We start from the raw sequence: 24,857 nt of genomic DNA, 5'->3' as shown, positions 1-24,857 counted from the left end.
TGAGTGGTACTTAGATGTGTTGCTTGTAAGGCCTGCCATCCCACTAGCCTTTTCCTGAGTGGGCAGCTTCTACCCAGCCTTGTGTGTGGTCCGAGACCCCATCTCCAGCTCTGCTCTGGCCATGGCTGGTGGGTCATGTGGGACTCTTGCTTTGTAGGGACCCTGTCCTCCTACTGGTCGTGACCCGTCATGTTTCTGGGCATGGAATCACCGCCAACCAAATAGCCAGGCTCAGAAACTCACTCTGAGATCTCATTTGGGAAGTGAAGACCTCAGGCTGCTGGGAGGGTGTGTGGAGCTGGGTGTTCAGAGCTTCCCCTGCCTACGACCTTCTTGAAGCACAGCCCAGTGGCTTCTGTGGGTTGACTGCCCTCCTGCTTCACCTGTCTTGATGTCTGGGCGCGGGGAATGGCTCAGGATTGCTCCTGTGCCCTGCTGTGGCCCACCAAGGCCCAGCATTGGCCTTTCGCTGGTGCAACCGCAAAAGGCACGTTTCCTTCCGGAGGGTCTCTGAGAGGACAGGCTGGAGCTGCTGGCCATGAGGGGAGAGCATTCCTGAGGTGGAGTTGTGCAGAGAGAGCAGGGCCAATTCCCGGTGATGTCTTTGGGCCCCTGGGTCCAGTTGTGCGTGAAGGTGACTCCCCTATGATTTTAGGTTATGTGAGCTAACAGAAACCCTCCCGTCTTTTGGGGGTGGAGTGGGTTTAAGCTTGAGGCAGCCTGGCTGGGATCTGTTTTTGGGCCCCAAGAATGAATGCAGTAGGAATAGTGACACCTGTGTCTTTGTGTAGAGAGGCCCTGATTCTTGGTTCCTATTCTTGAATGAGACTCAGCAATGAATCCAGCATACTTTTTGTGTCAGATCACTGTTGACCAACTTGTGGCCTGACTGGTGGGACAGCAGTGCTTGGGGCCATGTCATAGTTGGGGAACCATGGCCTGGCCAGGCATCACATCTCTAAATTTTTTGGGCCAAAGTATTTGAAGATTAAGAGGGGACGTTTTGAAAATTTATTTGAAGACTGTTGAACATGTATGAGGAAGTTTACATGTACCTTCAAAAAGTGAGTTCCTCTCACTGCTGACCCGCAAAGTCTCCTCTTTTTTTTTTTTTTTTTTTTTTGTACCGGGAGTCAAACTCAGGACCTCGCACTTGGCAGGCAGGCACTGTGCTGCTTTGCCATATCCCCAGCCCCTCTAAGTCCCCTCTAGACTTAGGGTAGTATCGTTACCCATTTTTTATACTTCTGTCAGAAATTTCAGGAGCTGGGTGTGGTGGTGCAAGCCTGTAATCCCAGCACTTAGGAGGCTGAGGCAGGAGGGTCACCATGAGTTTGAGGCCAGCCTGGACTACACAGTGAGACCCTGACTCAAAAAAAAAAACCAAAAAAACAAAAAACATTGCATGCACTCCTATATAACATTTCTTCCAGAAAAGGGTTGGTTAAGGCATTCCATAAAGAAGACTTGAGTGCTAAGATTAGTCTCTCCCCAGGCAGAGCTTTGGTCTGTTCTGGCAGGAGAGGGAGGAAATGCTGTGAGTCTCGCAAAGGGCCAGTTAGCAGCAGTCGAGGCTGGGGTGCAGCTCCCTCGGGAACAGGCCTGCAGCGAGGCCTGGGCTGAGGCTTGGAAAAGAAATTCACCTACTTATGTTTTGCTTAGAGCTGCCCTGAATTTTTAATTGAAGCAAATTAAACTTCCCAAAATTAGTTGTATAGCTTCTCAGTGATGTCTGTGGCACCTTCCTGTCAGTGATTTTGCAGCTTCTGCTAACAGGAGCCAGTGCTGGTCCTAGGAGGCCTTCCCAGGCCCTGATCCGGCACTGGCTGCCCTACAGCATCGTTTCTTTGCAAGCACTTCTCCAAAGACTGGGGGTGGTCCAGATGGGGCAGATCAACCTCTAGTTGCTTAGCATAGTGTGTGAAGAGAATCTGTGCGTGTGTGTGGCGGGGAGCAGGAGTCAAAGAAGAAGCTTCATCTCTTCCTTTGTACTTGCTGAACATTCTTCCTTAATGCGAGAGTCCTCTGCAGTCTTTGTGCAAAGATCCTTTTTTCTTTGATGACTCAGAAGACAGAGATGTTATCAGGAGTGAAGCCATTACCACTCCAGGAGGCATTAGACCCTTGTAGTCTCTTTTCCTTTTCTTCCTTTCTTACTCTTTTTCTTTTCTCTCCTTTCTTTTTTATTTTGAGGAAGGATCTTGAAAAATTGCCCATGCTGGGCTTGAACTCAACAATGCTCCTGCCACAGCCTCCCAGAGTGACTGTAGCACCTGGCCAGAGGGACACCCCTCCTCCCTAGCCCCTGCCACACTGCATAGGGCTAACGGCTGGCCTCACACAGTCTGGACTCTCTCCAGAGATCGATCTGCCTATTGAACCTGGCCTATCCCCTCCAGCAGGTGCTTATCGATCCCCTGGCCTCTGCCTGGCCCAGGCTGCTGTGAAGAGCACACAGCAGAGGCCTCACAGTTCCTAGAAAGCAGGGGAGGGAAGATTCTCACCCTGAAACTGCATCACACCATGAACAACATGAAAATGCCGTATAGCATTTTCAGTAGAAGGAAAGTGGGAGGGGACAAAATGCACGTTCACAATTGCTTGTGTTTATATAGATAAACCCTGGGGGGGATAAATAAGAAGTGGGCAGTGGAAGATGGTAGCTGAGAACAAGACAGGAAAGAGACTGAGGTTTATTTAAACCCCCTGTTAAAGATTAAAGAATTACGTTTAAATTTTTATGGGGACTGATGGGGGTTCCCTGGACAAACGGAGTGGTATGAACATTGATTCTGAAGACTCTGATGGTGGTGAGCAGACTGGTTTGAAGGATCCACCTCTTTCTCCATAAGAGGAATTCTTTCTGGGGCCAGGGATATAGCTCAGCGGCACAATGCCTGCCTGGCAAGTGCAAGGTCCTGAGTTCGATTCCCAGTACATAAAAAAAAAAAAAAAAGCATAAGAGGAATTCTGTTTTTGTTTGAGTCACATGGAGTGGGGTGACATCCTTTCTTGTCCTCTGTCAACACGCTGGGGTAGCTTTCAGAAGATGGTTCTGTGTATTACAATTCCCTATCTCTTGAGTGCATGCAGTATTTTGTGTGTATGACTCAAGGGTCAGCAGGTGTAGTTGTGCTACAGGAAAAGAGCAGAGAGGATTTAGATCTGAAAGACTCAGGATTATGCCTGAGTTCTGTGGCTCACTACTGAGCCACAGGCAAATATCTTGCCCTTGCTCCTTCATCTGTATGGCAAACATGAGACAAATCAGCAACCCACCTAGTTCACAGAGTTGTTGAGTGCAGTGGAAAGAATGTACGAGCCATAAAGTGCTAAGGAAATGCTGGTTAAAAGCCTGCCAATTGCAACACGCTGCTGTGTTGCCTAGGAGTGTAATTGAAAGAGCTAGCACCTGCGTCTCATTGCCCATATGTTGATGAGTGGATATTTTCTCAGGACCTCAGAAGGAACTCAGACACTCCTGAGGATAGAGCGTGTTTTGTCATTTGATCATTTGGGACTCATGACTTTTCTGTCCTCCACAAAAGCATTCTTTAGTTTATTAGTTGCTGTAATTACTTGTTTTCAGTATCACAGACGTTTCCTGAGCCCTTCCAATGAGCCAGGCTCTACTGACAGGATAGGGGGAGGGATGCAAAGAAAAATCATACCTGCTGCTGCTTTCAGGGGGTTTACAGTCCAGGGAGGGGTTGGGGAAGAGTTCCCCGGAAGCTGGTGGTGAGGGACGGAAAGACTGTGGTAGGAGAATATCCTAGTAATGGTTGTTTTGGAGCATCTGTTTTGTGCCTGTCTGTGTGCTCTGTTTCCATGACGTTCCTCCCTCAACCTGTTCTCCCTAAAGGAGAAGCTGATCTCCATTTTGCAGGTGAGAAAGCTGAGGCATCTGTGAATAGGGTGATCTCGCCCAGAGGATGCTGGAGCTCAGACTTGGGCCCTACAGAATCTGGGCTCTTTTCCCTAAACTATTTTGCTCCTTAGGCCTTCTAGAATGCTCACCCTGGCTCATCCACCTGTCCTTTTATATATGTCCTCTGGTGGCTTCAGCTTCTTTGTTTGTTTATTTTGTGTAACAGGGTCTCTCTGTGCAGTTCAGGCTGGTCTTGAACTTACTTTGTAGCCCAGGCTGGCCTTGAACTGATGGCGAGCCTCCTGCCTCAGCCTCCTGAGTGCTGGGCCCCAATTTCTAAGGAGAATAGAAATACCGCCCAGATCATTCAGATATTCACACAGAGCCATTCTGTCCTGCCACAGGGTCTTTCCCAGACTCTTTTCTCCCCCTGGAATGTTCTATTCTCCCCAGTTTCCCTGAGCCACCTGTCTTGGTTACATTTTTTGTTGCTGAGGCAAAATATCAACACCCCAAAGTAAGGAAGGAAAGGTTTATTTAGCTCACAGTTTATGGAGGCTTTAGTCCATAATCAGCAGGCTCCAAGGCAGGGTGGCATGGCCCAGGGGCAACACTTTAAGGTGGCAGAAGACAGCAAAAGCAGCAAGAGCACAAGGGGAAGAAGCAAAATTTTTTTCCCCCTTATAATGTATGCAGGCTATCCACCCTGGGGGCGTCCTTTATACCTACACCATCTCCATATCTTTCTCTTTTACAAGCTCAAGATGTCTACAAAGTAAGGACCCTGGATCCCTGCTGAATTCAACTTCTAAACTTCTCAAGTCGACACAATGTATTAACCATTACAATCCACCCCTTGTCAACTTGGCAACCAGACACATTTTTTAAAACCAGTTTTTAGCTACAAAGATATGCTTATTTTTAACATTGTATAAGTTGAACATTATAACACAGGTTCAACAATCTTTAAGAGCGGGTATTGTCTATCAACAATATATTATATTAGAACTGTAACATTTTGCACATGGCCCCCCAAAGACTCATGCACATCTCTTTATGCAAAAGGCACTTAGCCCATCGGCAAGAGTTGCCAAAGTCCTAACAGTTTTAGCATTGCTGAACAATCCAAGTCCCAAGTCTCCTCTGAGATGTAAGACAAACTCTTAATTATAGGCCCCCTGTACAAATGAAAAGTTAAACACTTTTAACATTTAATGGCACAAAATAAGCATTTTTATTTTAAAAATTACAAGCAGGGGAATAATGTAAAAGAATGGGACCAAAGCAAGTCCAAAATCCAGCAGGGCAAACATTAAATCTTATAGTTTTTCTCTTATATTATATACAGGCTATCTGCACTAAAAAAAAAAGTCCTTTGCACCCACACTATCTCCGTATTTTTCTCTTTTACACGCTCAAGTTGTTTACAAAATAAAAACCCTGGCTCCCCGCTATATTAAACCTTTAAACTTCTCAGGTTAACACAATATATTAACAATTACACCACCCTTCATTGCATGCCCGAGTCATTCATAGTCTAGGTTTTTGCTTAATTGTTACCTCCTTACTGAGGATGTCCCACATGGTGTCACCTGGACCTCCTGTGCTGTTGGATTTGCACTCACCGCACTTAGCACACTTTGTAGTTTTAAGTCCTGTGTTTGCCTGTTTGTTGTGTGTAAGTTCCTCAAGGGCAGGGCCTATGCACATTTTTCTCACCAAATGCACACAAAACACTTTGGGTGGTGTACAGAGAAAATGTGTGAACCTCAGCTCATTTGCAAAACAACTATATTTCTGGCCCCCAGCCCATGGCAATGGCAGGAATTTCTTGCTCTTCTCCGCTGCTCTACATCTTGAGGAGCCTCCTCAGCTGTGCAGACCAGTAGAGTGAAGGGTCTGCTCCTTCACGCCTCCCCAGCTTCCGGCTGAGACACTGTCAATAACCTACTTCCTTTTCTTCTTTTTTCTTCCCTCAAAATCTCCCACAGCTTCATAAGACTTTGACCAGTAGGCTATTCTGATTTCTGCCCTACTCATTACCCCCAAACAACAGCAAAATTTGAAGCAGGCTCCTCCTCAGGTAAGGGCGGAGGAGGAGCATGAAAGATGCACAACAGATTCCTACCTCCAAATGCCATCCTAGCCACAAAGACAGCAGGAAGATGGGGCAGGAAGGTGGATTCTGAGGGGTGAGAGAAACTTCAGGGACAGTGGTGCTGCTGGAGATTGAATGTGTGTCAAAGCTGAGCCCAGGTTTACTGAGGGTCGGATGGATTATGATGTGGGAAACCACTGCAAAGTGACAGCAATAGTAACTCATAAGTGTGACATTTACTGTGTCCTGTGTGCCCATCCTGTGCCAAGCAGTGGACTTGTATTTCAGATACAGCATCCGTTAACTCCGAGTCTAGGCCGTTTTCCGATGCCGTGACACCTCGCCTGTAAAAGTGTCTCACCGTGAGCCCAGTCAACAACAAAGGGCACTGGGTACTCTGCTGTGGGGGGCGGGGAGATGTTTTTGGCAAGAGTGTACATGACGATCCGGGGCTCTTCTTCCAAAAGCTCTGCTATGTCAGGGTTATCAAAGATTGGTCCACTGGGCCAGACTGTTGCTCAGTGGTATAGCACTTGCCTGGTACAGTCGAGGTCCTGGGTTTCATCCCTTGCACCGAAAAGTAACTAAAAAATTTAGAAATTAAAAAATAAAAAAGTTAGTTCATTGGTTGAGCAGTGTTGGAATCTTACTGGTGGGGGTAAAAGCCATTCTGGATCTTCCTGTCTTCTTTGAGTTTGTTCTTTTTTTTTTTTTTGTTTCAGTACTGGGGATTGAATCTAGGGAGCACTGAGCTACAGCCCTAGCCCTTTTGTTTTGAAATGGGGTCTCTCAAAGCTGGATTTGAACTTGCCATCCTCCTGCTTCAGCCTCCTGAGTAGCTGTGATTACAGGTATGTGCCACCATGCCCAGCCCAGAGTCAGTGTCTTTAATTTGGCTTTAAGGACTTTGAGGGCCTTACAGCTCTTAGACTCTCACGGTGTTCAAAGCAGCTGCCATTACCCTTGTGCCCGTCACTGTCCTGAGTGCTGTGCGCGGCACACTCTCTCAGCACCCCACTGTTACAGCCCCTGTGCAGGTTGACAGTCTGAGTCTCAGAGAGGAATCCATTGCTGGCTCAAGGTCACACCGTTAACAAGCGGCTGAGCTGGGCTGTGATCCGAGGCTTGCGGGGAGTCTCGCGCTTAACTTCCTTTATTACAGCCTCTAGAAGCAAAAGTGCACTCTCCTCAAAAATAAAAAAATCCACCTGGGAGCAGGGCAGAGTGATACACGCCTGTTATCTGAGCAATCTGGGAGGCTGAGCCAGGGGGATCACAAGTTCAAGCCTAGCCTGGGCAACTTAGCAATTTAGCAACTTAATGAGATCTGGTCTCCAAATAAAAAAAGTAAAACAGCAGGGGATGTAATCCCCAGTACTGGAAAAACAAATCCACATGTTTTGGGAAGTTAGTGGTATATTTCAGTTGTCCATAGCATGGGGGGTTTCACGGATGTGGGAAGACATCAAGACATGGTCATGGTGGTGCACACGAATGAAGTTAGGCATGAGGCAAGAGCCCTCGGGCTCTCCTCTTGGCCATGCTACCTGTAAGCCGCAGACCTTGGACAAGCCACTTAAGCTTCTTGAGCCTCAATTCCTCCCCTCCCCACCACTAGTAGAATGGGATTAGCAACTCTATCTCAGAGTGTGGTGTGATGGACCAATGAGAATATGAGTATGAAAGTGGCTCATATGTTAGAAAGCACCACCTACATTTCAGGTAATTATTAAGGGTAAGGGCTGGGGACGAAGAGGAGTGACATGGTAATCACAAGATAGGCAGGGGTTACCTGGCCTGTGAACAGGAGGGTCACTATCTCGCATCCTCCCTGCCAGTTTATGGCTGGTACTACTCATCCCTGGTGCCTGGCCTTAGAGCCTTTTCTTTGATTCTATCAGTCAGGTGCTTCACTGTACACACCAGCTACCTGAAGCTGGAAAGGCACTGATGAAGGGAAATAGTGAATATTAGGCTGTATTTTGAGAAGGAATAGAGAGCTAGGCATCATGACCTGCTACCACTGGAGAGTTTCTCTAGCAGAAGCACCACCGTCATTGGGCACAAGAACCAAGGACACTGCTGTCCTCAGAATAGCCTCGTGGCTCCACCATTTCCCTTGGTTACAGAGGTGGGACCCCCTGTGCACGGTGCTGACTTCTGGATTTAAGTCTTACACCAGTGAGTTTGAAAAGTGAAACCCAGATCCGTGTCTGTGCCCTGGCTTCAAGGAAGTCAGAGCACATGAGTTTTCTGGCTTCCACCTTGGTGAGAAGACTTGTAATGTGAGAAATGACCACGACATGAGAGGAGTTTCAGAGGTTTGATTGGCCACAGATGACAAATATCTGCTACACTGCTCTAGTTCCTAATGTGTTGGACTGGGATGCGGTGATCCCAAGGAATTGCTATGAGAGGAATCTACCCCTAAAGAGGCTTCCAGCCTGTTTGTGGGCAACCCAGAGTGCAATGTGTTTGTGTCTCCGAACTGGGTGGTATGGTAGGATGGGTCCTGCTCCTTTGGACAAGGGAATAGGCCGTGTGGTGCTGCAGTGTCAGACAAGCATCCTGGTGTATCAGCAGGTGAGGTGGGAGATTCAAGTCAGACTGCACGGTGTTGGAGGATGTGAGGGGTGAGTGGCGTTCAGAGCTTGCTAAGCAGTGGCTTTGGCCTTTGCTATTACCTTTCCTGTCACCATTTGAGTGTCCACAAGCTTTGAGCTGGGAACTGGCACACCTGAAGTGGCTGTCCTTTGTGCATGCAAAAGATGCTCTTTTGTCACAGAACGAAGATCCCATCGGGAACACACTGTAGGAGACTGACAAGTACAGGTGCACGGGAGGCAGGATGCCAGATCTGTAGGCATAATGAAAGCATACATCCTGTTTAATAAGATGGGCTGGTAGGAGACAATTAGGGGTGTCAGCATCACCTACTTGCCTTATCCACAATGAGAGATGAACATGGGCTTCTAAAGACCCTTTAAGGGGAGATTTTACTCCATTATCCAGATGGGTAAAGGATAGAGGAAAGTGCTTGTGAGGGTGGAGACCATTGTTACTGACTCTGGGTGTGAGGGGGGTCTTCCACTGGGCCCCCAGGAGAGGAGGACCTGTGCTTATCATCGTCTCTGGGGTGGGATCCCCAGAGAGACCCGTCATATCCTCAGTGTACCAAGGGTTGGCAAGCCCCTCCATAGGCTGTCACAGAACACAAGTGGCTGCTGTCTTACTTTACAGGCTATAAGAGGGGCTGGCACCCTGATGTCAAGGGTAGACTGAGGGTCGGGAAGCCCTGCTGCAGTGCTCTCTAGAGGAGGAGGCTCCAAGATTCTTGAAGTGAAGGCCTCATAGTAACAAGACTCAGGCTGGAGACTTGGAACCCAGTGACCTGACTCATAGCGATACAGGACAGGGAGTGGATTTGTTTGCTAGGGCTGCTGTAGCAAAACAGCACACATGGAGTAGCTTAAACTGGATATTTATTTTCTCACAATTCTGGGAGCCAGAAGCCTGAAGTCAAAGTGTCCCTCTGAAGATGCTAGGGAAGGACCTGTTCCAAGCCTCTCTCCTAGGTTCTGCTAGTTCCTTGGCTAGAGGCAGCATAACTCCAATTATCACAGTGTGTTTTCCTTTGTGAATCTCTCCAAATCTCCCCTTTTAATACGGATGCATCTTACTGGATAAGGAGCCTACTCCAGTACAGTCTTATCTTAACATCTGCAAGGACTTTACTTCCCAATAAGGTACACTCTGAGGCGCTGGCGGTTAAGACTTCAACATAGAAAGTTTGAGGGACACAATTCAACCTCCAACAGATGGGCCTCACATTCTGAATTGTGGGACACAATTCACATGTGACTGTGACTCCTACAATGTATCATTTCACCTTCAAAACCACCCTGTGAAGCTGGAGGACGGTGGAGGGCCTGGAGCAGTTAAGTATCCATGGCCAGGATGGTCAGTTTCCATACATCAGTGATGCCCAGTGATGCCTAGGGTGGTTGGCAGCTTGCTTCCCAGCTGTGGCCAGGGCAGGTTAACAGGCCTCCCCCACATGTCTCAGCTGAAATGGGAATAATGATAGTGTCCTGAGCAGCATGGAGGGGCCCACCTAGCACAGGGCCAGGAGCAAAGTGGGTCTAGCAGCATCGAGCTCCCTTTCCTTCTCTCCCCTGGAAGGCTCTGCCTGCAGAAACTCTGTCCTAGGGTGGGGCTGAGATTCTAACTAGGGCAGGCACCAAAAGGGGTAGGGTACCTGCTCAAGGTCACTGGGCCTGTTCTTCTGTCCTGTCCTCTCCACTCTCCTTGCTGACCCCAGGTGTCTGTTTACCGTGTTGGGCAGGGCACCCCACTTGCTGCGCCTGTCAGCTCCACCCCTAGTTTCTCCTTTATTCCCTTATATTTGTCCTGAGGAGCCAGGGACAGATGTGTAGGGAGCAGCTGTTACCGGTCTGCACTTGTGTTAGGTGCTCAGTTGCGGAGACCCAGAGAGGGAACCCAGCGTTTCCTTCCAAAGACCTTTGTTCTTGGGAGGTGAGGTAGAAGTGCAGGTGTGGAGGGAGGAGGAGAGGGAATAGGGACAAGGAGCCACCGGGTCTTGGACAGAACCCCTACTTGAGGCCTGTCTGAGGGGAAACCGAGATCCAGGCGTGGAGATAATTAGCCAAGGTCAAATGTTGGGTGATGCCAGGCGCAGGAGGCCAGGCCTACAAAGGGCATCAGTTGTCCTGAGACTTCAGAGGGAAATGGAGGGTCCTTCACGGGTCAAATCTCTGTCCCTGGGCCCGGAAGGGGTTTGTCTGCGGAGGGTCGCCTCCAGACCTCTAGAGCGGAGCGGAGGCTAAACGCAAGGTGGAGGAGTGTGTCTGGGGGATTGTGGGAAATTGGGGCCGTGCACCCGCCCCAGCAAAGCGGGCGCCTGGAGAAGGGGCGCGCTGGCAGTGGGGTCTTGCGGGGTCCGCGCGGGCCGGGGCGGGTGAGTCACCGTCCTCCCGCTCCCATTGTGCGGCGGTGGTGGCGGCGGCGGCGGAGCTGAGCGCGAGGAGGTGGAGCCGCAGGCTGCGGGCTCCGGCGCCTGCGTCTGCCCGGCCCGGTCTGCGCGGCGAGAGGCCGGACGGGAGCCCGGCGGCCGCGCCCCAGCGGGGAGGGACATGGGGCTCGGCGGCCCGCCCGGGGCCCGCAGGCTCCGGAGCCCCAAGGTACAGCGGGCGGGGCACGGCTGGGCGGGGGCGCCGGGCTGCACAGGGCGTGGCTGCGCCTGAGGGTGGGGGCTTGGGCCAGGCGAAGATCCTGACCCCGCCCTCCTCCCCCAGGGCTCCCCACTAGGCCCCCGCAGCGCCCCCTTCTTCCCCCGGGCTCAGGTCCCTCAGTGAGCCAGAGCCTCCCAGCCGCGCGCCCGGCCATGGCCAACGGAGTGATCCCGCCGCCCGGGGGCGCCTCCCCCCTACCCCAGGTGACTGACGCGCGGGGGTGGGGAAAGAGGACCGGGAGGGACCCCGCGGAGGGCACTGCCAGCGCTACCTCTGCAGACCCTGGGATCTCTAGATCCAAGGACTGAGATGGGCTGGGCGTAGGAAGAAAGAGGGGGCCTTTGACATTTTTCAGATGCGTGGTCCTCTCTCCTGGCAAGGCCCGGGAGCCTGGAGGGGTGCTTTCTGCCAGGTTGACCCAGGCCTGGGCACAGGGACCAGGGCTGTTGAGGATGGAGCTCGCTGTTGCCTGACCCCTAAGGAGGGCATGGAGTTTGGATGGATGTGGGCGTTCACGGGTCAGGGGTCCTTAGGAGAGGCTCTGTGGGCCTGCAGGTCCGGGTGCCCTTGGAGGAGCCCCCACTGAGTCCAGACCTGGAGGAGGACGATGACTTGGGCAAGACCTTGGCTGTGAGCAGGTTTGGGGACCTCATCAGCAAGACCCCAGCCTGGGACCCCGAGAAGCCCAGCCGCAGCTACAGCGAGCGGGACTTTGAGTGTGGGTAGCCCGGGGACCCCTAGTGCGGCCACCCTCACCACCATCACCTTCATCGTCACCATCACTGCGCTCACCTCCGGCTTGGTCACCCAGTGCCATCTTGTGCTGGACACTGTGCTGGACTCTGTGCTGGGCCACCATGCCATGTTAAGTCATCCTGCCTCCCTCACCCATCGCCTGTCCGCCTGCCTGGGGAGATGGGCCCCAGCCCGGGGGAGATGTAGGGAGACAGGCCCAGGCCTCCTTCGGTGACCTTCATCTTCCCCTTTGGCCTTGCTCGCTCTGTCCTCTCCTCCTGCTGTCTCTCTCTGCTCTCTTTCCCCCCTTTGCCATATCACGTGCCCCGTCCAACCTCCGTTCCGTGACTTTTCCTTTTCCATCACTCCTGTTGCCACTGTACCAGGCCTGACAGTGGCTGCGCACGGAGCCAGGTGCTGGGAGGACCTGGAGGAGGGGCCAGGGTGCCCTTGTTTGAGGCCTCGAGCTAGAGTAAAGTGTGTGCCCCTCGGGTGGGGAGGGCCCCCCTTCTGCTGTGGGAGCCTCAACCGGCTCTCCTGCACCCCCAGTTCACCGGCACACATCCCACCACACCCACCACCCGCTCTCGGCGCGCCTGCCTCCACCCCACAAGCTTCGGCGACTGCCCCCCACCTCTGCCCGGCACACCAGGAGGAAGAGGAAGAAGGAGAAAACTTCTGCTCCCCCCTCCGAGGGGACCCCACCCATCCAGGAAGAGGGGGGAGCTGGAGCAGATGAAGAAGAAGAGGAAGAAGAGGAAGAGGAAGGGGAGTCTGAGGCAGAACCTGTGGAGCCCCCACCCTCGGGGTCTCCGCAGAAAGCAAAGGTAGAGGCCTCCCCTTGAGGGGGTGGCTGGTGAGGGAGGTATGGGGGGACGGAGGAGTATGCAGTGGGCACTGGGCAGTAGGGCCCAAGTCATGTTCGGCCTTCTGTCCACAGTTCTCCATTGGAAGTGATGAGGATGACAGTCCAGGCCTCTCTGGGAGGGCAGCTTACCCCAAGCCCCTGCCCTCGGCGGCCCTGTGCTCAGACCAGAGCCCCCAGCACGCTGTCAGGTACTGGCGCCTGCCCCATTTAGCAGGACCCAGCCCAGCCCAGAACAGTAGGGCCCAAAGCTCCTGACAGTCCCCTCCTTCCTGAGCCTGAGGAATGTCCGCCGGTATGATCTGGCAGGAAGAGAAGCAGGGGTGGCATTGTCTGTCCACATGGCTGGAAAAGGGGAGAGGACGAGGGGACAAAGCAGGAAAGAGCAGCCAAGAAGTTGAGTTCAAGGACCAGGGTATCGGAGTGATGAGGATGGGGTGCTGCGGAGGGAGGCGGGCCAGAGAGGGAGGAGGACCAGCAAGATGGGCACAGGGTGGCTGTGTCTAGTGCCCTGTTGCCCACTCCAGGTCTCTGAGCTGGGGGGAAGTCCTGGAACCTTGGCTGGGCATCTCCCTGCCTTTCCCTGTCAAGCCCAAGGCTGTGTGTTGCCTTCTCAGCTCCCCAAGCCCCCGGGCCCGGGCGTCCCGAATCGCTGTGGAGAAGGGCCGGCCTTGGAGCCCATCAGCCAGTTATGACCTGCGGGAGCGACTGTGCCCGGGCAGTGCCGTGGGCAATCCAGCTGGCCCAGAGCAGCAGGTGCCCACAGACGAGGCGGAGGCCCAGATGCTGGGCTCTGCGGACCTGGATGACATGAAGAGTGAGTGAGACCCTGCAGCAGCCCGCCGGCCCGCTCCCTCAGGCTTCCAGCCTGCCAGGGATCTCGAAGAGGCCTGTGCTGTCCTCCATCCGGGGCTCCGTTCCTCCGTAGTATTCCTGTCGTGCTTGGCTGTGGCCAGTGACAGGGAGCTCACTATCTCACCGTGCCACCTCTCATTGCCAGAGCCAAGATTTCCCTTCGTGACATTGCTTCCCTTTGCCTGATTCTGTCCCCTGAGTCACCCCTGGAAGAAGGCAGCCCTCTCTCCTGCGTGGTGTTGGAGGGCATCATGTCCTCCTCTCCTGACTCTTTTTATCCCCTAGCTCTTTACTTCCCTCCAGCCAGCCCCCGGAGGCTGAGCCTCCTGCCAGCCCCCTGCTTCGCCCTGTGCCAGGCCTTCCTCCCTCCTGGCCCACCACCCTTGGCCGGGCCTGGCCGTGATCTCGGCACATTCCTTCCATCTTATCAGTGCCCTGGCTTCAGTGCCACCTGTCATCACCCACAGGGCTCTGTGCCCAGGCCAGGGGCATCACTGGTTCCGCCCTCCTCCTCCTCAGAACCGCAGGGTGTGGGCAGGGGGTGGGGAGGGTAGGGCTTTGAGCTCAGTACGTCATGGAAAGTTGCCAGGGCCTGAGGACAGGGACAGGAACAATCCGATGGCAGTGGTAGCGGCGGCAACAGTGGCAGTGGGTTGGGGAGGGTCACGCAGAGGGTGTGTTTACCCACCCAGGGTTGGGGCTGGACGCAGCAGGCTTGGGGACTTGAGCAGTTGGAGTCAGCAGGCTGCGCCATCTCCAGCCCTTCTTGGACAGAGACCGCTGCTGGCCAGGCTCCCTCCTCTGGGGAGAACTGGGGTTCTGGGAGGGAACATGGGGCAACGATGAGCCTGCCGGACAAGGACATGGAGCCCAATGGGGCACTGAACTCTGGGCTCGGGGACATCGAGGGCCAGAGCCCTGGGAGGTGTCCAGCCTCTGGCCCTTGCGACTCACTGGCCTCAGAGGATTTAGAGATGTTTGTGCTGGATTTTGAGGACTATGGCCTGTGGGAGCCCACCAGAGGCCAGCCGAGCCCCACAGCAGGGGCAGCTGCTCGTGAGTAACTGGGTGGCCAGCCTCTCTGAAGCTGCTGGCTAGGGCAGGGCAGGTGGGAGGAAGGGAGACAAGTCACTTGAGTATGCAGGATATGTACCTGTGGGGCAGGGACATGGCTGCTGAGGGTGGACACACTGAAGTGTTGGGGCTCTATGTCTAGAGCCTGGTGTTAGTAAGGGGCAGTGGCATGGCAGGGGCTGGGGTGTCCAGCTGGGAGTGCGGGCTAAGTTGGGGTTTCTTTGTTGGGACTTGGCCAGTGGTCCCCTGTTGGACTTTGGGCTTGGTCTTCCTCCTTCCTGAGAGTCAGACTCCTAATGTAGGCAATGGCCACACTGGATTATGTGGTCCTGGCAGCATGATCCCTTGGTGACAGTGGCATCCACCCAGTAGACCAGTTGGGTAGAGCAGGGCTGTAATCTCTGGGCCATGACCTCCAGGTCCGAGCTGGACCCCTGGGATTGCCGAGCCCACTTTTTTCACAGGTCACCGGCTGGAGGACAACCCGGGTGTGCGGCGGCACCTCGTGAAGAAGCCGTCTCGGACTCAGGGTGGGAGGGGCAGCCCCAGTGGCCTGGCCCCCATCCTGCGCAGGAAGAAGAAGAAGAAGAAGCTGGACCGGAGGCCTCATGAGGTACAGGATTCTGAGAGGTGGGCCTGCAGCTTCTGCGCCACTCTGGCCGTGTCCCCCATGCCAGTCTGTGCTGCCTCCCCAGTGGGCCCCCAAGCCCATACCTTGGCTCCTGCCGCAGGTGTTTGTGGAGCTGAACGAGCTGATGCTGGACCGAAGCCAGGAGCCCCACTGGCGGGAGACAGCACGCTGGATCAAGTTTGAAGAGGATGTGGAGGAGGAGACGGAGCGCTGGGGGAAGCCCCACGTTGCCTCACTTTCCTTCCGCAGCCTCCTGGAGCTCAGGAGGACCATCGCCCAGGGTAGGGGTCCTCAGGCCTGGCCTGGCTGCTGGCCCTCCTCGTGATCACAGGGCTTAGCCTGTGCCAGGTTGCCTGGTGCCTGGAATTTCTCCTGAGAGTCCTGGGCGAGATCTGTCCACCACTTGGGGCCGTGGAGTCTGACCACTTGAGCAGCCCATAAGCTGATGGCCAGGCTGTGTACTGGTGCCTAGTGCTGTACCTAGTCCATAGTAGGTGTTTAGTACCTGTGTTGCCCTTCCATGGTGAGGAGGGGCTCTGCTCCTCTCCTGCCCTTGTTCTTGCATCCCTCCCGCTAGCTCTCCGCAGCCACATGGGACTATATCTGCCTGGGTTTGTCAGGCGCTTGGCTCACCTAGCACTTCTGCCTGCCCTTGGGGTCCAGGGCAGTGTAGGGGTGGTTTTCCTGTTTGACAGGGCATACCTGCCCCTGGCTGTATCGTAGGAGCGGCCCTCCTGGACCTGGAGCAAACCACCCTGCCGGGCATTGCACACCTTGTGGTGGAGACCATGATTGTGTCAGACCAGATCCGGCCAGAAGACAGGGCCAGTGTGCTGCGTACCCTGCTCCTGAAGCACAGGTGTGCGCAGGGTCCCCCCAAGGGGTCTCTCTCTTCAGCTGCCCTTTCAGGAGCACAGACTCTCTTAGCCTCCTCTTGAATACCTAAAGTGTGGGGGGGCTCAACGTCCTTCAGTGTTTCTATAGCTTCCACCATTAGAAAGTTCTTATACAGAAGCAGAAGAGTGGATGTCCCAACCTTCCATTTCTTACCATTTTGATCTCAGTATACCATGAACCCCTCTTCCTGACCCTCTGCGCTTCTCCTTTTCCAGCCATCCCAATGATGACAAGGACAGTGGCTTCTTCCCCCGGAACCCGTCGAGCTCCAGCATGAACTCAGTCCTGGGGAATCATCACCCAACCCCTAGCCATGGGCCTGATGGTGCGGTGCCGACGATAGCTGATGACTTGGGGGAGCCAGCCCCGCTCTGGCCACATGACCCTGATGCCAAGGAGGTCAGTGACCTTGCGCTGGCCTGGGCTGGGGGACTGAGAAGATGCCCAGTTTGAGTTGAGGTCGTCAGTGACTTTGTTGAGGGGGTTGGGAAGGCTGGCTGCCTGGTGTCACTCTAGGCACACAGGGGATCTGCAGGTGACATGCACAAGGAGTCTCCAGGCTGGGGACACAGGGTTTAAATGCGATGATGTTGGCCTGGTGGAAGCCACTGAGACAAGATAAGGTTGTGGTGTGCACAGCTTGGAGGCGGGGTCCAGACCCTGGGCTGGAGTGAGGGATGGGAGGGCCTGCCATGGCCTCCAGTCTGGGTCCCAGCCCTATTCCAGTTCTGCGTCCTCAGAAGCCCCTCCACATGCCTGGGGGAGACGGTCACCGGGGGAAGAGCCTGAAGCTGCTGGAGAAGATCCCTGAAGATGCTGAGGCCACGGTCGTGCTTGTGGGTGAGGCGGGCTCTGGGACAGCTGCTAGACCATACAGTACCACTGTGAGAATTAGAATAAAAGCAACCCTTGTTTAACACTTGCAGTTTCCACCTACTGGTAAACTGTAATAAATACCTAGGTGAATAGGGCCCCTTTCAGGTTGGGGTTTCTTTGTGTGGTGCACAACCTATTCAACTGTGGATGAAAGCCCCACATCTCTCCAGGGCCTGCCTTGACAGCTTCCCTTGGCCCAGCACCCTCTGCCTTCTTCCCATAGGCTGTGTGCCATTCTTGGAGCAGCCAGCGGCAGCTTTTGTGCGACTGAGCGAGGCTGTGCTCTTGGAGTCTGTGCTTGAAGTCCCAGTCCCTGTCCGCTTCCTCTTTGTGATGCTGGGGCCCACCCACACCAGTACGGACTATCACGAGCTTGGGCGCTCCATTGCCACCCTCATGTCAGACAAGGTGGGCCTTGCACTCCCAGGCTGGGCTCTCTAAGCCTGGTCTCTGGTTCATGCTTGTCCCTGGCCCTCTCCTTCCCCACAGTGGTGCCCATGGAGTGTAGGGTGGTGGAGACCCCTCTAGGGGGAGGTCATGCTCAGGAGTGTGGTCAGGTGAGCTTTTGGCCCAGGGTAGAAAAGGGCGCCCTGGGTTGAGGGGTAGGAGGGGCTGATGACCTAGGGGAAGAGGAAGCCCAGACCCCAGAGCCTTGGATAATGGGACCTGAATGGGAGGCTGCTGTGCTGGTCTTTGCTGTGGCTTCTTCTGGGCTTGGACCAGAGAGTCTTCTAGCCGGGTGCCATATTGGGAAGATTTGTGAGTCTGCAGGGATGGATGCTGCCCAGTCAGAATGGCCCTGGAGGTCCCAATTGTGACAGGTTGTACCATTTCAGTCCTGCATGTGGGAAAGTGGAGGGCCCAAGGGAGAGAGAGCGGACATCTGGGAGGGCCAGCTAGTGGCACTCCATTGCCCAGCTGCTGTCCTGTAAGGATGTGCACCAGTGTTTTGAGAGCTGTACTGCTGGGCTGGATGGGTGCAGCTGGCCAACCATCCACTCTGTGGGGCTCTGTGACCCCACCTCGCCTAGATCTCCTCCCAGGGCCTCCCTCAGTCCTTTCCTGAGAGTCACAATCTTCTCTCCCACAGCTGTTTCATGAGGCTGCGTACCAGGCAGATGACCGGCAGGACCTTTTGAGTGCCATCAGCGAGTTCCTGGATGGCAGCATTGTGATCCCTCCATCGGAGGTGGAAGGCCGTGACCTGCTGCGATCTGTAGCTGCCTTCCAGCGCGAGCTGCTGAAGAAGCGACGGGAGCGCGAGCAGACCAAAGTCGAGATGACCACCCGGGGAGGCTATGTGGCCCCTGGGAAAGGTCAGACCCTTTGGGGCTGCATCCCTTAACACATACATTCCCCCATCCCAGAGCCTAAGGCTGTGACCCCAGGCCTGTCCGGATACCCTTGAGTCCTTGGTGCTGGCTTTGGCTTTCATTCCTGACCCCAGGTCCTGGGTTGTGCAGGGCTAAGGCCAGGAACCCAAGCAGGAGGGAGTTGTCCGTGTTTCAGCGGCTCCTTGTTCCCCCAGAGCTATCTTTGGAGTTGGGGGGCTCTGAGGCAGTCCCTGAAGATGACCCCCTGCTGCGGACGGGCTCGGTGTTTGGGGGGCTTGTCCGGGACGTGAAGCGCCGGTACCCGCACTACCCCAGTGACCTGCGGGATGCCCTGCACTCGCAGTGCGTGGCCGCTGTGCTCTTCATCTACTTCGCAGCCCTCAGCCCTGCCATCACCTTCGGGGGGCTGCTAGGTGAGGGGCAGTGGGGGGCTTAGGGGTTCCTGTGGTCATTTTGGGGACCCACTGCCACCTGTAAGGTTTCAGTGTCAGTGTCCCAGGGATCACCACAGGTAGCTGGTGATTGGAGGCAGCAGGAAAGGTAGTATCACCTTGGAGAGCTGCTGTATCAGGGAACCCCAGGAACCACTTTGGGGGGCTATCAAGTGAGGGAGTGGGCAAGATGCTAGGGGTGCTATCCTGGAGGGCCCTGGGGAGATTGAGGTTGGGGAAGGGCCCCCGGGTGTCACTCTAGGAGCTGCTCCACTTTTGCTGGGGCCCCTAGCTTAGGATAAACTCCATGAAGTGGGGGAGGTAGAAAGAGCTGGGCTGGGGCACCTACTGAGCCTGCCTGTCCCAGGAGAGAAGACGGAGGGACTGATGGGCGTGTCTGAGCTGATCGTGTCCACGGCTGTGCTTGGCATCCTCTTCTCTCTGCTGGGGGCCCAGCCGCTGCTCGTGGTCGGCTTCTCTGGACCACTGCTCGTCTTTGAAGAAGCCTTCTTCAAGGTGAAGCCTGCCTTCCCCGCCCAGGGCCTGGCTGCCCCCTCCCTTCTGCCCTGTGCTCCTTCTCAGTTGGGTGATGGTCCCTACAGTTTCAGGCACCCATTGCCCATCCTGTGGGGCATAGAGGTCTAGGGTAGACCAGCTGTGGGCAACCTCCTTGTTGTCTGTCTTCAGTTCTGCCAATCCCAGGAGCTGGAGTACCTCACTGGCCGCGTGTGGGTTGGCCTCTGGCTGGTGGTGTTTGTCCTTGCCCTGGTGGCGGCTGAAGGCAGCTTCTTGGTCCGCTATATCTCGCCTTTCACCCAGGAGATTTTTGCCTTCCTCATCTCGCTCATTTTCATCTACGAGACCTTCCATAAGCTCTACAAGGTGGTGGTCCAGAGTGGGCGGGTAGACTGGGGTCTGGGTAGAGTCCTTGGGAGCGTTGGACGGGGGGCGATGGAGCAGTGGGGCAGAGGGGACAAGGAGATGGGCTGTGTCGGGTGTGGGTGGGTGTAGGGTCAGGGACCCCAGGGCTGGGTCTGCCCTCAAGGCAAGGGACTCAGACCTGGAGGGTGACAGTTCCAGGCTCTAGGCAATGGCTGGGGTGGAGGGGGGTGGTGGTTAGTGATAAGGAGCCATCTGAACAGGTGCATGATGGAGTAGGGGTACTGGCAGCTTTAAGGGGATGGTGTCCTGGGTAGAGGAGTGTGTGTGTGTATGTGTGTGTGTGTGTGTGTGTGAGATGTTGCTGGAAGTCTGTCATGTTGGCTCTGCAGGTATTTAAGGGGCTACCCTTTGCCTTAAGGTGCACTAAGGTGATAAAATTAGGGTCGCCTGCCCAGTGACTGAAAGGTATCTTCGTTATCCACACTCAGGTGTTCACAGAGCACCCATTGCTGCCATTCTACCCTCCTGAGGGGGCCCCGGATGCTGGCCAGGAGCTGAACAGCAGTGCCCCGCCCCCCACTGATGGATCACCTGGCCCCAAGAACCAGCCCAACACGGCTCTGCTGTCCCTCATCCTCATGCTGGGGACCTTCCTCATTGCCTTCTTCCTGCGCAAGTTCAGGAACAGCCGCTTCCTGGGCGGCAAAGTATGTGGCTGCTGGGTGTGGATCTCCGTTGGCCCTTGATTCCTGCTGCCACTGTCAGGCTGTGCTCCAGAGAGCCCGTGGTCCCCTGCCCTGAGAGCCCATGGGCCTGGACCGTCTGAGTGGCCTCCACCCCAGCGGAAGCCTCCTCCTCTGGCACTTCTCACTGTTTCCCAGAGAAATTTCACTGGGACAGGGATGTTCTGGGCACTGCTGTCACCAACGGGAGGGGCTCAGAGACACTTGTGGTGGGGACTTCTGGTTCTTAGTCTGTCCCCCCTCAACCCTCGCAGGCTCGCCGCCTCATCGGGGATTTTGGGATCCCCATCTCCATCCTGGTGATGGTCCTGGTGGACTACTCCATTACAGACACCTACACCCAGGTGAGCCCGGCCTCAGCCGCAGCTGGTTCTCACCCACAGCCGGGACCATGGCTCATCTCCATTGTCTTTGGGTCAGGTGCGGGGCAGGAACCCAGCTCTCCTGAAGGAGCCACACTGGGAGGATAGGGTTGGGGTGCTAGGAGCAGCCTGCAGTCCAGCTGAGGGTGCTGTGCAGGGCGCGAGAGGGAGGAATCCAGAGGAGCAGGTGTGGTTGGGGGCAGGATGACAGGTCTCCCCATGCCAGGTCTCCTGAATGCTCCAGCACTCGGAGAGATGATAGTTTGTTTCCCTGGCCCATGGAGGCAGTGCCTTTGTTTCTTTCTTCTTTTTTTTTTTTTTGATTTTTTTTCTGGTACCGGGAATCAAACTCATGACCTCGTGCTTGCCAGGCAGGCACTGTGCCACTGAGCTAAATCCCCAGCCCCTGAGGCAGTGCCTTTGGATAATGCAAAATGAATTTCTCCCAGTTTCCCCAGAGCCCCAGGACTGGGGACACAGAGTTTGGTGGGAGCACCTGCTGTGGGGGCTTCCCACCTGGGGATGCTGTGTCCCTGAACCCTGTCTTCCTTCCTGCCTTGCAGAAGCTGACAGTGCCCACAGGGCTCTCGGTGACCTCTCCCCACAAGCGCACATGGTTCATCCCACCTCTGGGCAGTGCCCGTCCTTTCCCGCCCTGGATGATGGTGGCAGCGGCTGTCCCCGCCCTCCTGGTCCTCATCCTGATATTCATGGAGACACAGATCACGGCGTGAGAGGGCTGGGGACACTGAGGGAGAAGAGAGGGGCCAAGCCAGGGCCAGGCTTCTGGCTTGGCTTCAGGGTTAAGGCAGGGCCATCTTACTGCTCTGGGGGTGCCCAGAGTGGGGAGGTGGGAGCAGTGCCAGGCCTTGCGGAGGCGAGCGAGTTTCTGGAAGGAGGGATGAGAAGGAGGTGGGCGTTGGGAGCGATGGCCTTGGGGTGGGGGCAGGGCACGTGGGCTGTGTATGGTTTTCCTGGGATGGCTCGACATAATGCCAGTCTGTCACCACCACTGTTTGCAGGGTGGCACTTGACAGTCCTCAGAACACTGACAGGCTGTTCTCTCACTCAGGGATGCTCAAATGTATCTCATTTCGGTTAAACCAAAATAACGTGGTGAGATCTGGCATCTGGCTTTTGTGGTGCTTTAAATATTCACAGTGTGGGAATTTGGCTCAAATTTGCTGCAATTTGAGAACTTCAATTTGGGAACTTGAAAGAGGAAGCTGGCAGGGGCTGGGGAGGACTGCTGTCTGCACTTCCCCCCCCATCCTGTCCCGTGTGTGTGTGTGTATGTGTGTGTGTGTGTGTGTGTGTGTGTGTGTGTGTGTAGGTGTGTGCTGTGCCCACTGCAGGCTTGGCCAGCCACCTGATCCTGTCCCCCTGCAGGCTCATTGTCAGCCAGAAAGCCAGAAGGCTGCTCAAGGGTTCCGGCTTCCACCTCGACCTGCTGCTCATCGGCTCGCTGGGAGGCCTCTGTGGGCTCTTTGGGTTGCCCTGGCTCACAGCTGCCACTGTCCGCTCTGTCACCCACGTCAATGCGCTGACGGTCATGCGCACTGCCATCGCTCCTGGTGACAAGCCCCAGATCCAGGAGGTGCGGGAGCAGAGGGTCACCGGGGTGCTCATCGCCAGCCTTGTGGGTGAGCCTGGCCTCTTCACAGACATGCCTTATAGGGCTCCCCAGCCAGAAACTCTCTGTCCTGGGCTTGATACAGGTCCCCTCTGAATCTGCCATATGTCCTGTGTAGTTGTCCCTTTTAGCCCTCAACTGCCGTCTGACACTCCGTGAGTCCTTTCCTGATCCCTTTCCTGGTTCTGAACCCTACTGCATCTTCTCCTGCTCATGAGACCCAGCTGATTGGTCAGATAGGTCCCTGTCCCCTCGTGCCTAGGCCTTGTATCTTCACGGGGCATCTTAGGGGTCAGGTAGGTCTGTGTCGCCCCCTCCAGGCCTGTCCATCGTCATGGGGGCTGTGCTGCGCCGGATCCCATTGGCTGTGCTCTTTGGGATCTTCCTGTACATGGGGGTCACGTCACTGTCTGGTATCCAGTTGTCCCAGCGTCTGTTGCTCATCCTCATGCCGGCAAAACACCATCCTGAACAGCCCTATGTGACCAAGGTCAGGTCAGGAGGCGTGAGGAGGGGAGGCGGGGTGATGGGATGATGGGGAGAGGATCCAAGGGGTCCCCGGGCCAGAGATGAACAGGATGAACATGAAAGATTACTTGGGACCCGGTCACCCAAGTCCCCTGGTGTGTGGGTGGGAGCAGATGGGCTGCTGGGTGGTGAGGCCCGTGCCCACCCCCCAGGTGAAGACGTGGCGGATGCACCTGTTCACCTGCATTCAGCTGGGCTGCATCGCACTGCTTTGGGTGGTCAAATCCACAGCGGCCTCTCTCGCCTTTCCCTTCCTGCTGCTGCTCACGGTGCCTCTGAGGCGGTGCCTTCTGCCCAGGCTCTTCCAGGACAGGGAGTTGCAGGCGGTAAGGGATGGTGGTGTGGGGTGACGTGGGCAGTGGAATCAAGATACCTGGGTGTCAGTCTCTGCTGGGCCACCTGCTGGTTTGTTTGACCTTAGGGAAGTTATCTAACCTTCAGAAATCTTATCTTTATCTGTATAATGGGGCTGATGATTCTGTGTAATAGATTCTACAGGACTGTTGGGAGGATTAGATACTAATCCAGGTAAAGCACTTAGTATGATGGTTTGGTGCAAGACAAGCAGGGGCTGCTGAGGACAAGTTGTGCCCTGAAAAAAGCATCTTGCTGAGGGACAGACAGCGAGAGGTAGCACCGTGCTGAAATCCATCCTGAGCCCTGTTTGTCACCTAGGGGAAGGGCCTTTCCTGCAGTTCATCCATACTCAAAAGTTGGCACAAAGGGCTACTGCGGGAACTAGAAGGGGCCCCAGGGAAGAATCTCTTGTGCAGTAGTTGGTGCGATTATTATTGTTATTGGGAGTGCCAAGTAATGGGGAGGGGGACCTGAAGATTTTGGCCAAGGGAAATGCTTCAGTCTGGCATCATGGTCTCTGCAGAGAGTGAGGCCCGCTGGAAGTTCTGGGAACAGGAAGCGCTGCTGGTTGGATATGGGGAGCTGGAGGGGAGGAGTCTGCCTCTCTGCCTCCCCAAACCTGTGCTCCTTTCTCCAGCTGGACTCAGAAGATGCGGAACCAAACTTTGATGAGGATGGCCAGGATGAGTACAACGAGCTGCACATGCCCGTGTGACCCTCAAGGATGGTACCCCTCAGAGACCCACACCAGGGCCCCAGGCAGAGCCCTGTGCCAGGGCAAGGGCACTCTTCACCATGTGCCCAGAGCCACTGCTGATGCCAGGCCAGAGTGACCTCTCTGACTTTGGCCTGGGGCCTTTCACAGACTACACCGGCACAGGCTTTGAGCTTATTATAACCACACTCCTTGTCTTGTGTCTGCCTCATTTCTTTGGGTCCATCTCTGGTTTTTGCAGGATTGGTCAGATAGAGTCCTTATCCATCCGGAATTGGAAGAATTCCTATCTCAGGGTCCTAAAAACCTGGCAGAAGTTCGAGGGAAGGAGAGTCTTTGTGGGCGAAAGGGAAGAATCAAGACACAGGTCTGAGCAGAGCCCTTTTGCCCCCTACTCCATCCCCCCCCTGCAAGTACAGTGGTCCAGCAGGAGGCCCAAGGTCTGCTCAAGGTCACTCGCTCCACATAGGAAGGCAGAAGGAGGGGTTGCTTCATTTTAGCCATTAGGGAAATCAGAGGTCTCTGATGGTGTGGGGAATGGAAAATGCTTATCTTTTCTTGCTGGCCTGAGTAAGGCCAGCCGCCCTATCCTGTAGACGCCAGAGCGGCATCCCATGGATTATTTTAAATTCTCCTGGCTTAAAAGTGGGGCAATTCTGGGATTCCTGAAGCCACTCCTTGTACAGCAGTCTCTGTTTTGCCAGAAATAACCTGGGAGGCC

At 55.0% G+C, this 24,857-nt stretch overlaps 1 protein-coding gene across 5 annotated transcripts; it reads left to right on the top strand.

The window, feature by feature from the left end:
- Positions 1–11,072: 11,072 nt before the first annotated feature.
- Positions 11,073–24,336, top strand: Slc4a3 (solute carrier family 4 (anion exchanger), member 3). Of its 5 annotated transcripts, none has more exons than XM_005395506.2 (23): positions 11,074–11,167; positions 11,282–11,421; positions 11,774–11,936; positions 12,503–12,780; positions 12,894–13,009; positions 13,436–13,635; positions 15,212–15,360; positions 15,479–15,659; positions 16,102–16,237; positions 16,491–16,674; positions 17,016–17,115; positions 17,375–17,559; positions 18,242–18,467; positions 18,680–18,898; positions 19,284–19,432; positions 19,604–19,798; positions 20,287–20,505; positions 20,796–20,885; positions 21,467–21,633; positions 22,293–22,546; positions 22,857–23,026; positions 23,256–23,390; positions 24,059–24,336. In XM_005395506.2, the coding sequence occupies exons 2-23, from the start codon at positions 11,371–11,373 to the stop codon at positions 24,134–24,136; spliced, it is 3,645 nt and encodes a 1,214-aa protein (XP_005395563.1). In that variant the 5' UTR covers positions 11,074–11,167; positions 11,282–11,370; the 3' UTR covers positions 24,137–24,336. The 5 variants fall into 5 exon arrangements, with proteins under 5 accessions (XP_013375393.1, XP_005395563.1, XP_005395562.1 ...); XM_005395505.2 differs by having other exon boundaries at positions 11,075–11,167; positions 23,217–23,390; XM_013519939.1 differs by lacking the exon at positions 23,256–23,390 and having other exon boundaries at positions 11,073–11,167.
- Positions 24,337–24,857: the final 521 nt, after the last annotated feature.

This window comes from Chinchilla lanigera, unplaced genomic scaffold (genome assembly GCF_000276665.1).
Source record: "Chinchilla lanigera isolate Chin_1 unplaced genomic scaffold, ChiLan1.0 scaffold00052, whole genome shotgun sequence".
In the NCBI taxonomy this organism is placed as follows: domain Eukaryota; kingdom Metazoa; phylum Chordata; class Mammalia; order Rodentia; family Chinchillidae; genus Chinchilla; species Chinchilla lanigera.
Note: the sequence above shows the minus strand (reverse complement) of the source record. Positions and strands in the feature narration are given on the sequence as shown.

What these genes read in the sequence shown, in the direction of transcription:
- Slc4a3 (XM_005395505.2), top strand. Translation starts at nt 11,371, where the DNA reads ATGGCCAACGGAGTGATCCCGCCGCCCGGGGGCGCCTCCCCCCTACCC. An exon ending in TTACAGACACCTACACCCAG is followed by an intron (nt 20,886 to 21,466) that starts GTGAGCCCGGCC and finishes CCTGCCTTGCAG; the next exon opens with AAGCTGACAGTGCCCACAGG. An exon ending in AGGACAGGGAGTTGCAGGCG is followed by an intron (nt 23,391 to 24,058) that starts GTAAGGGATGGT and finishes TCCTTTCTCCAG; the next exon opens with CTGGACTCAGAAGATGCGGA.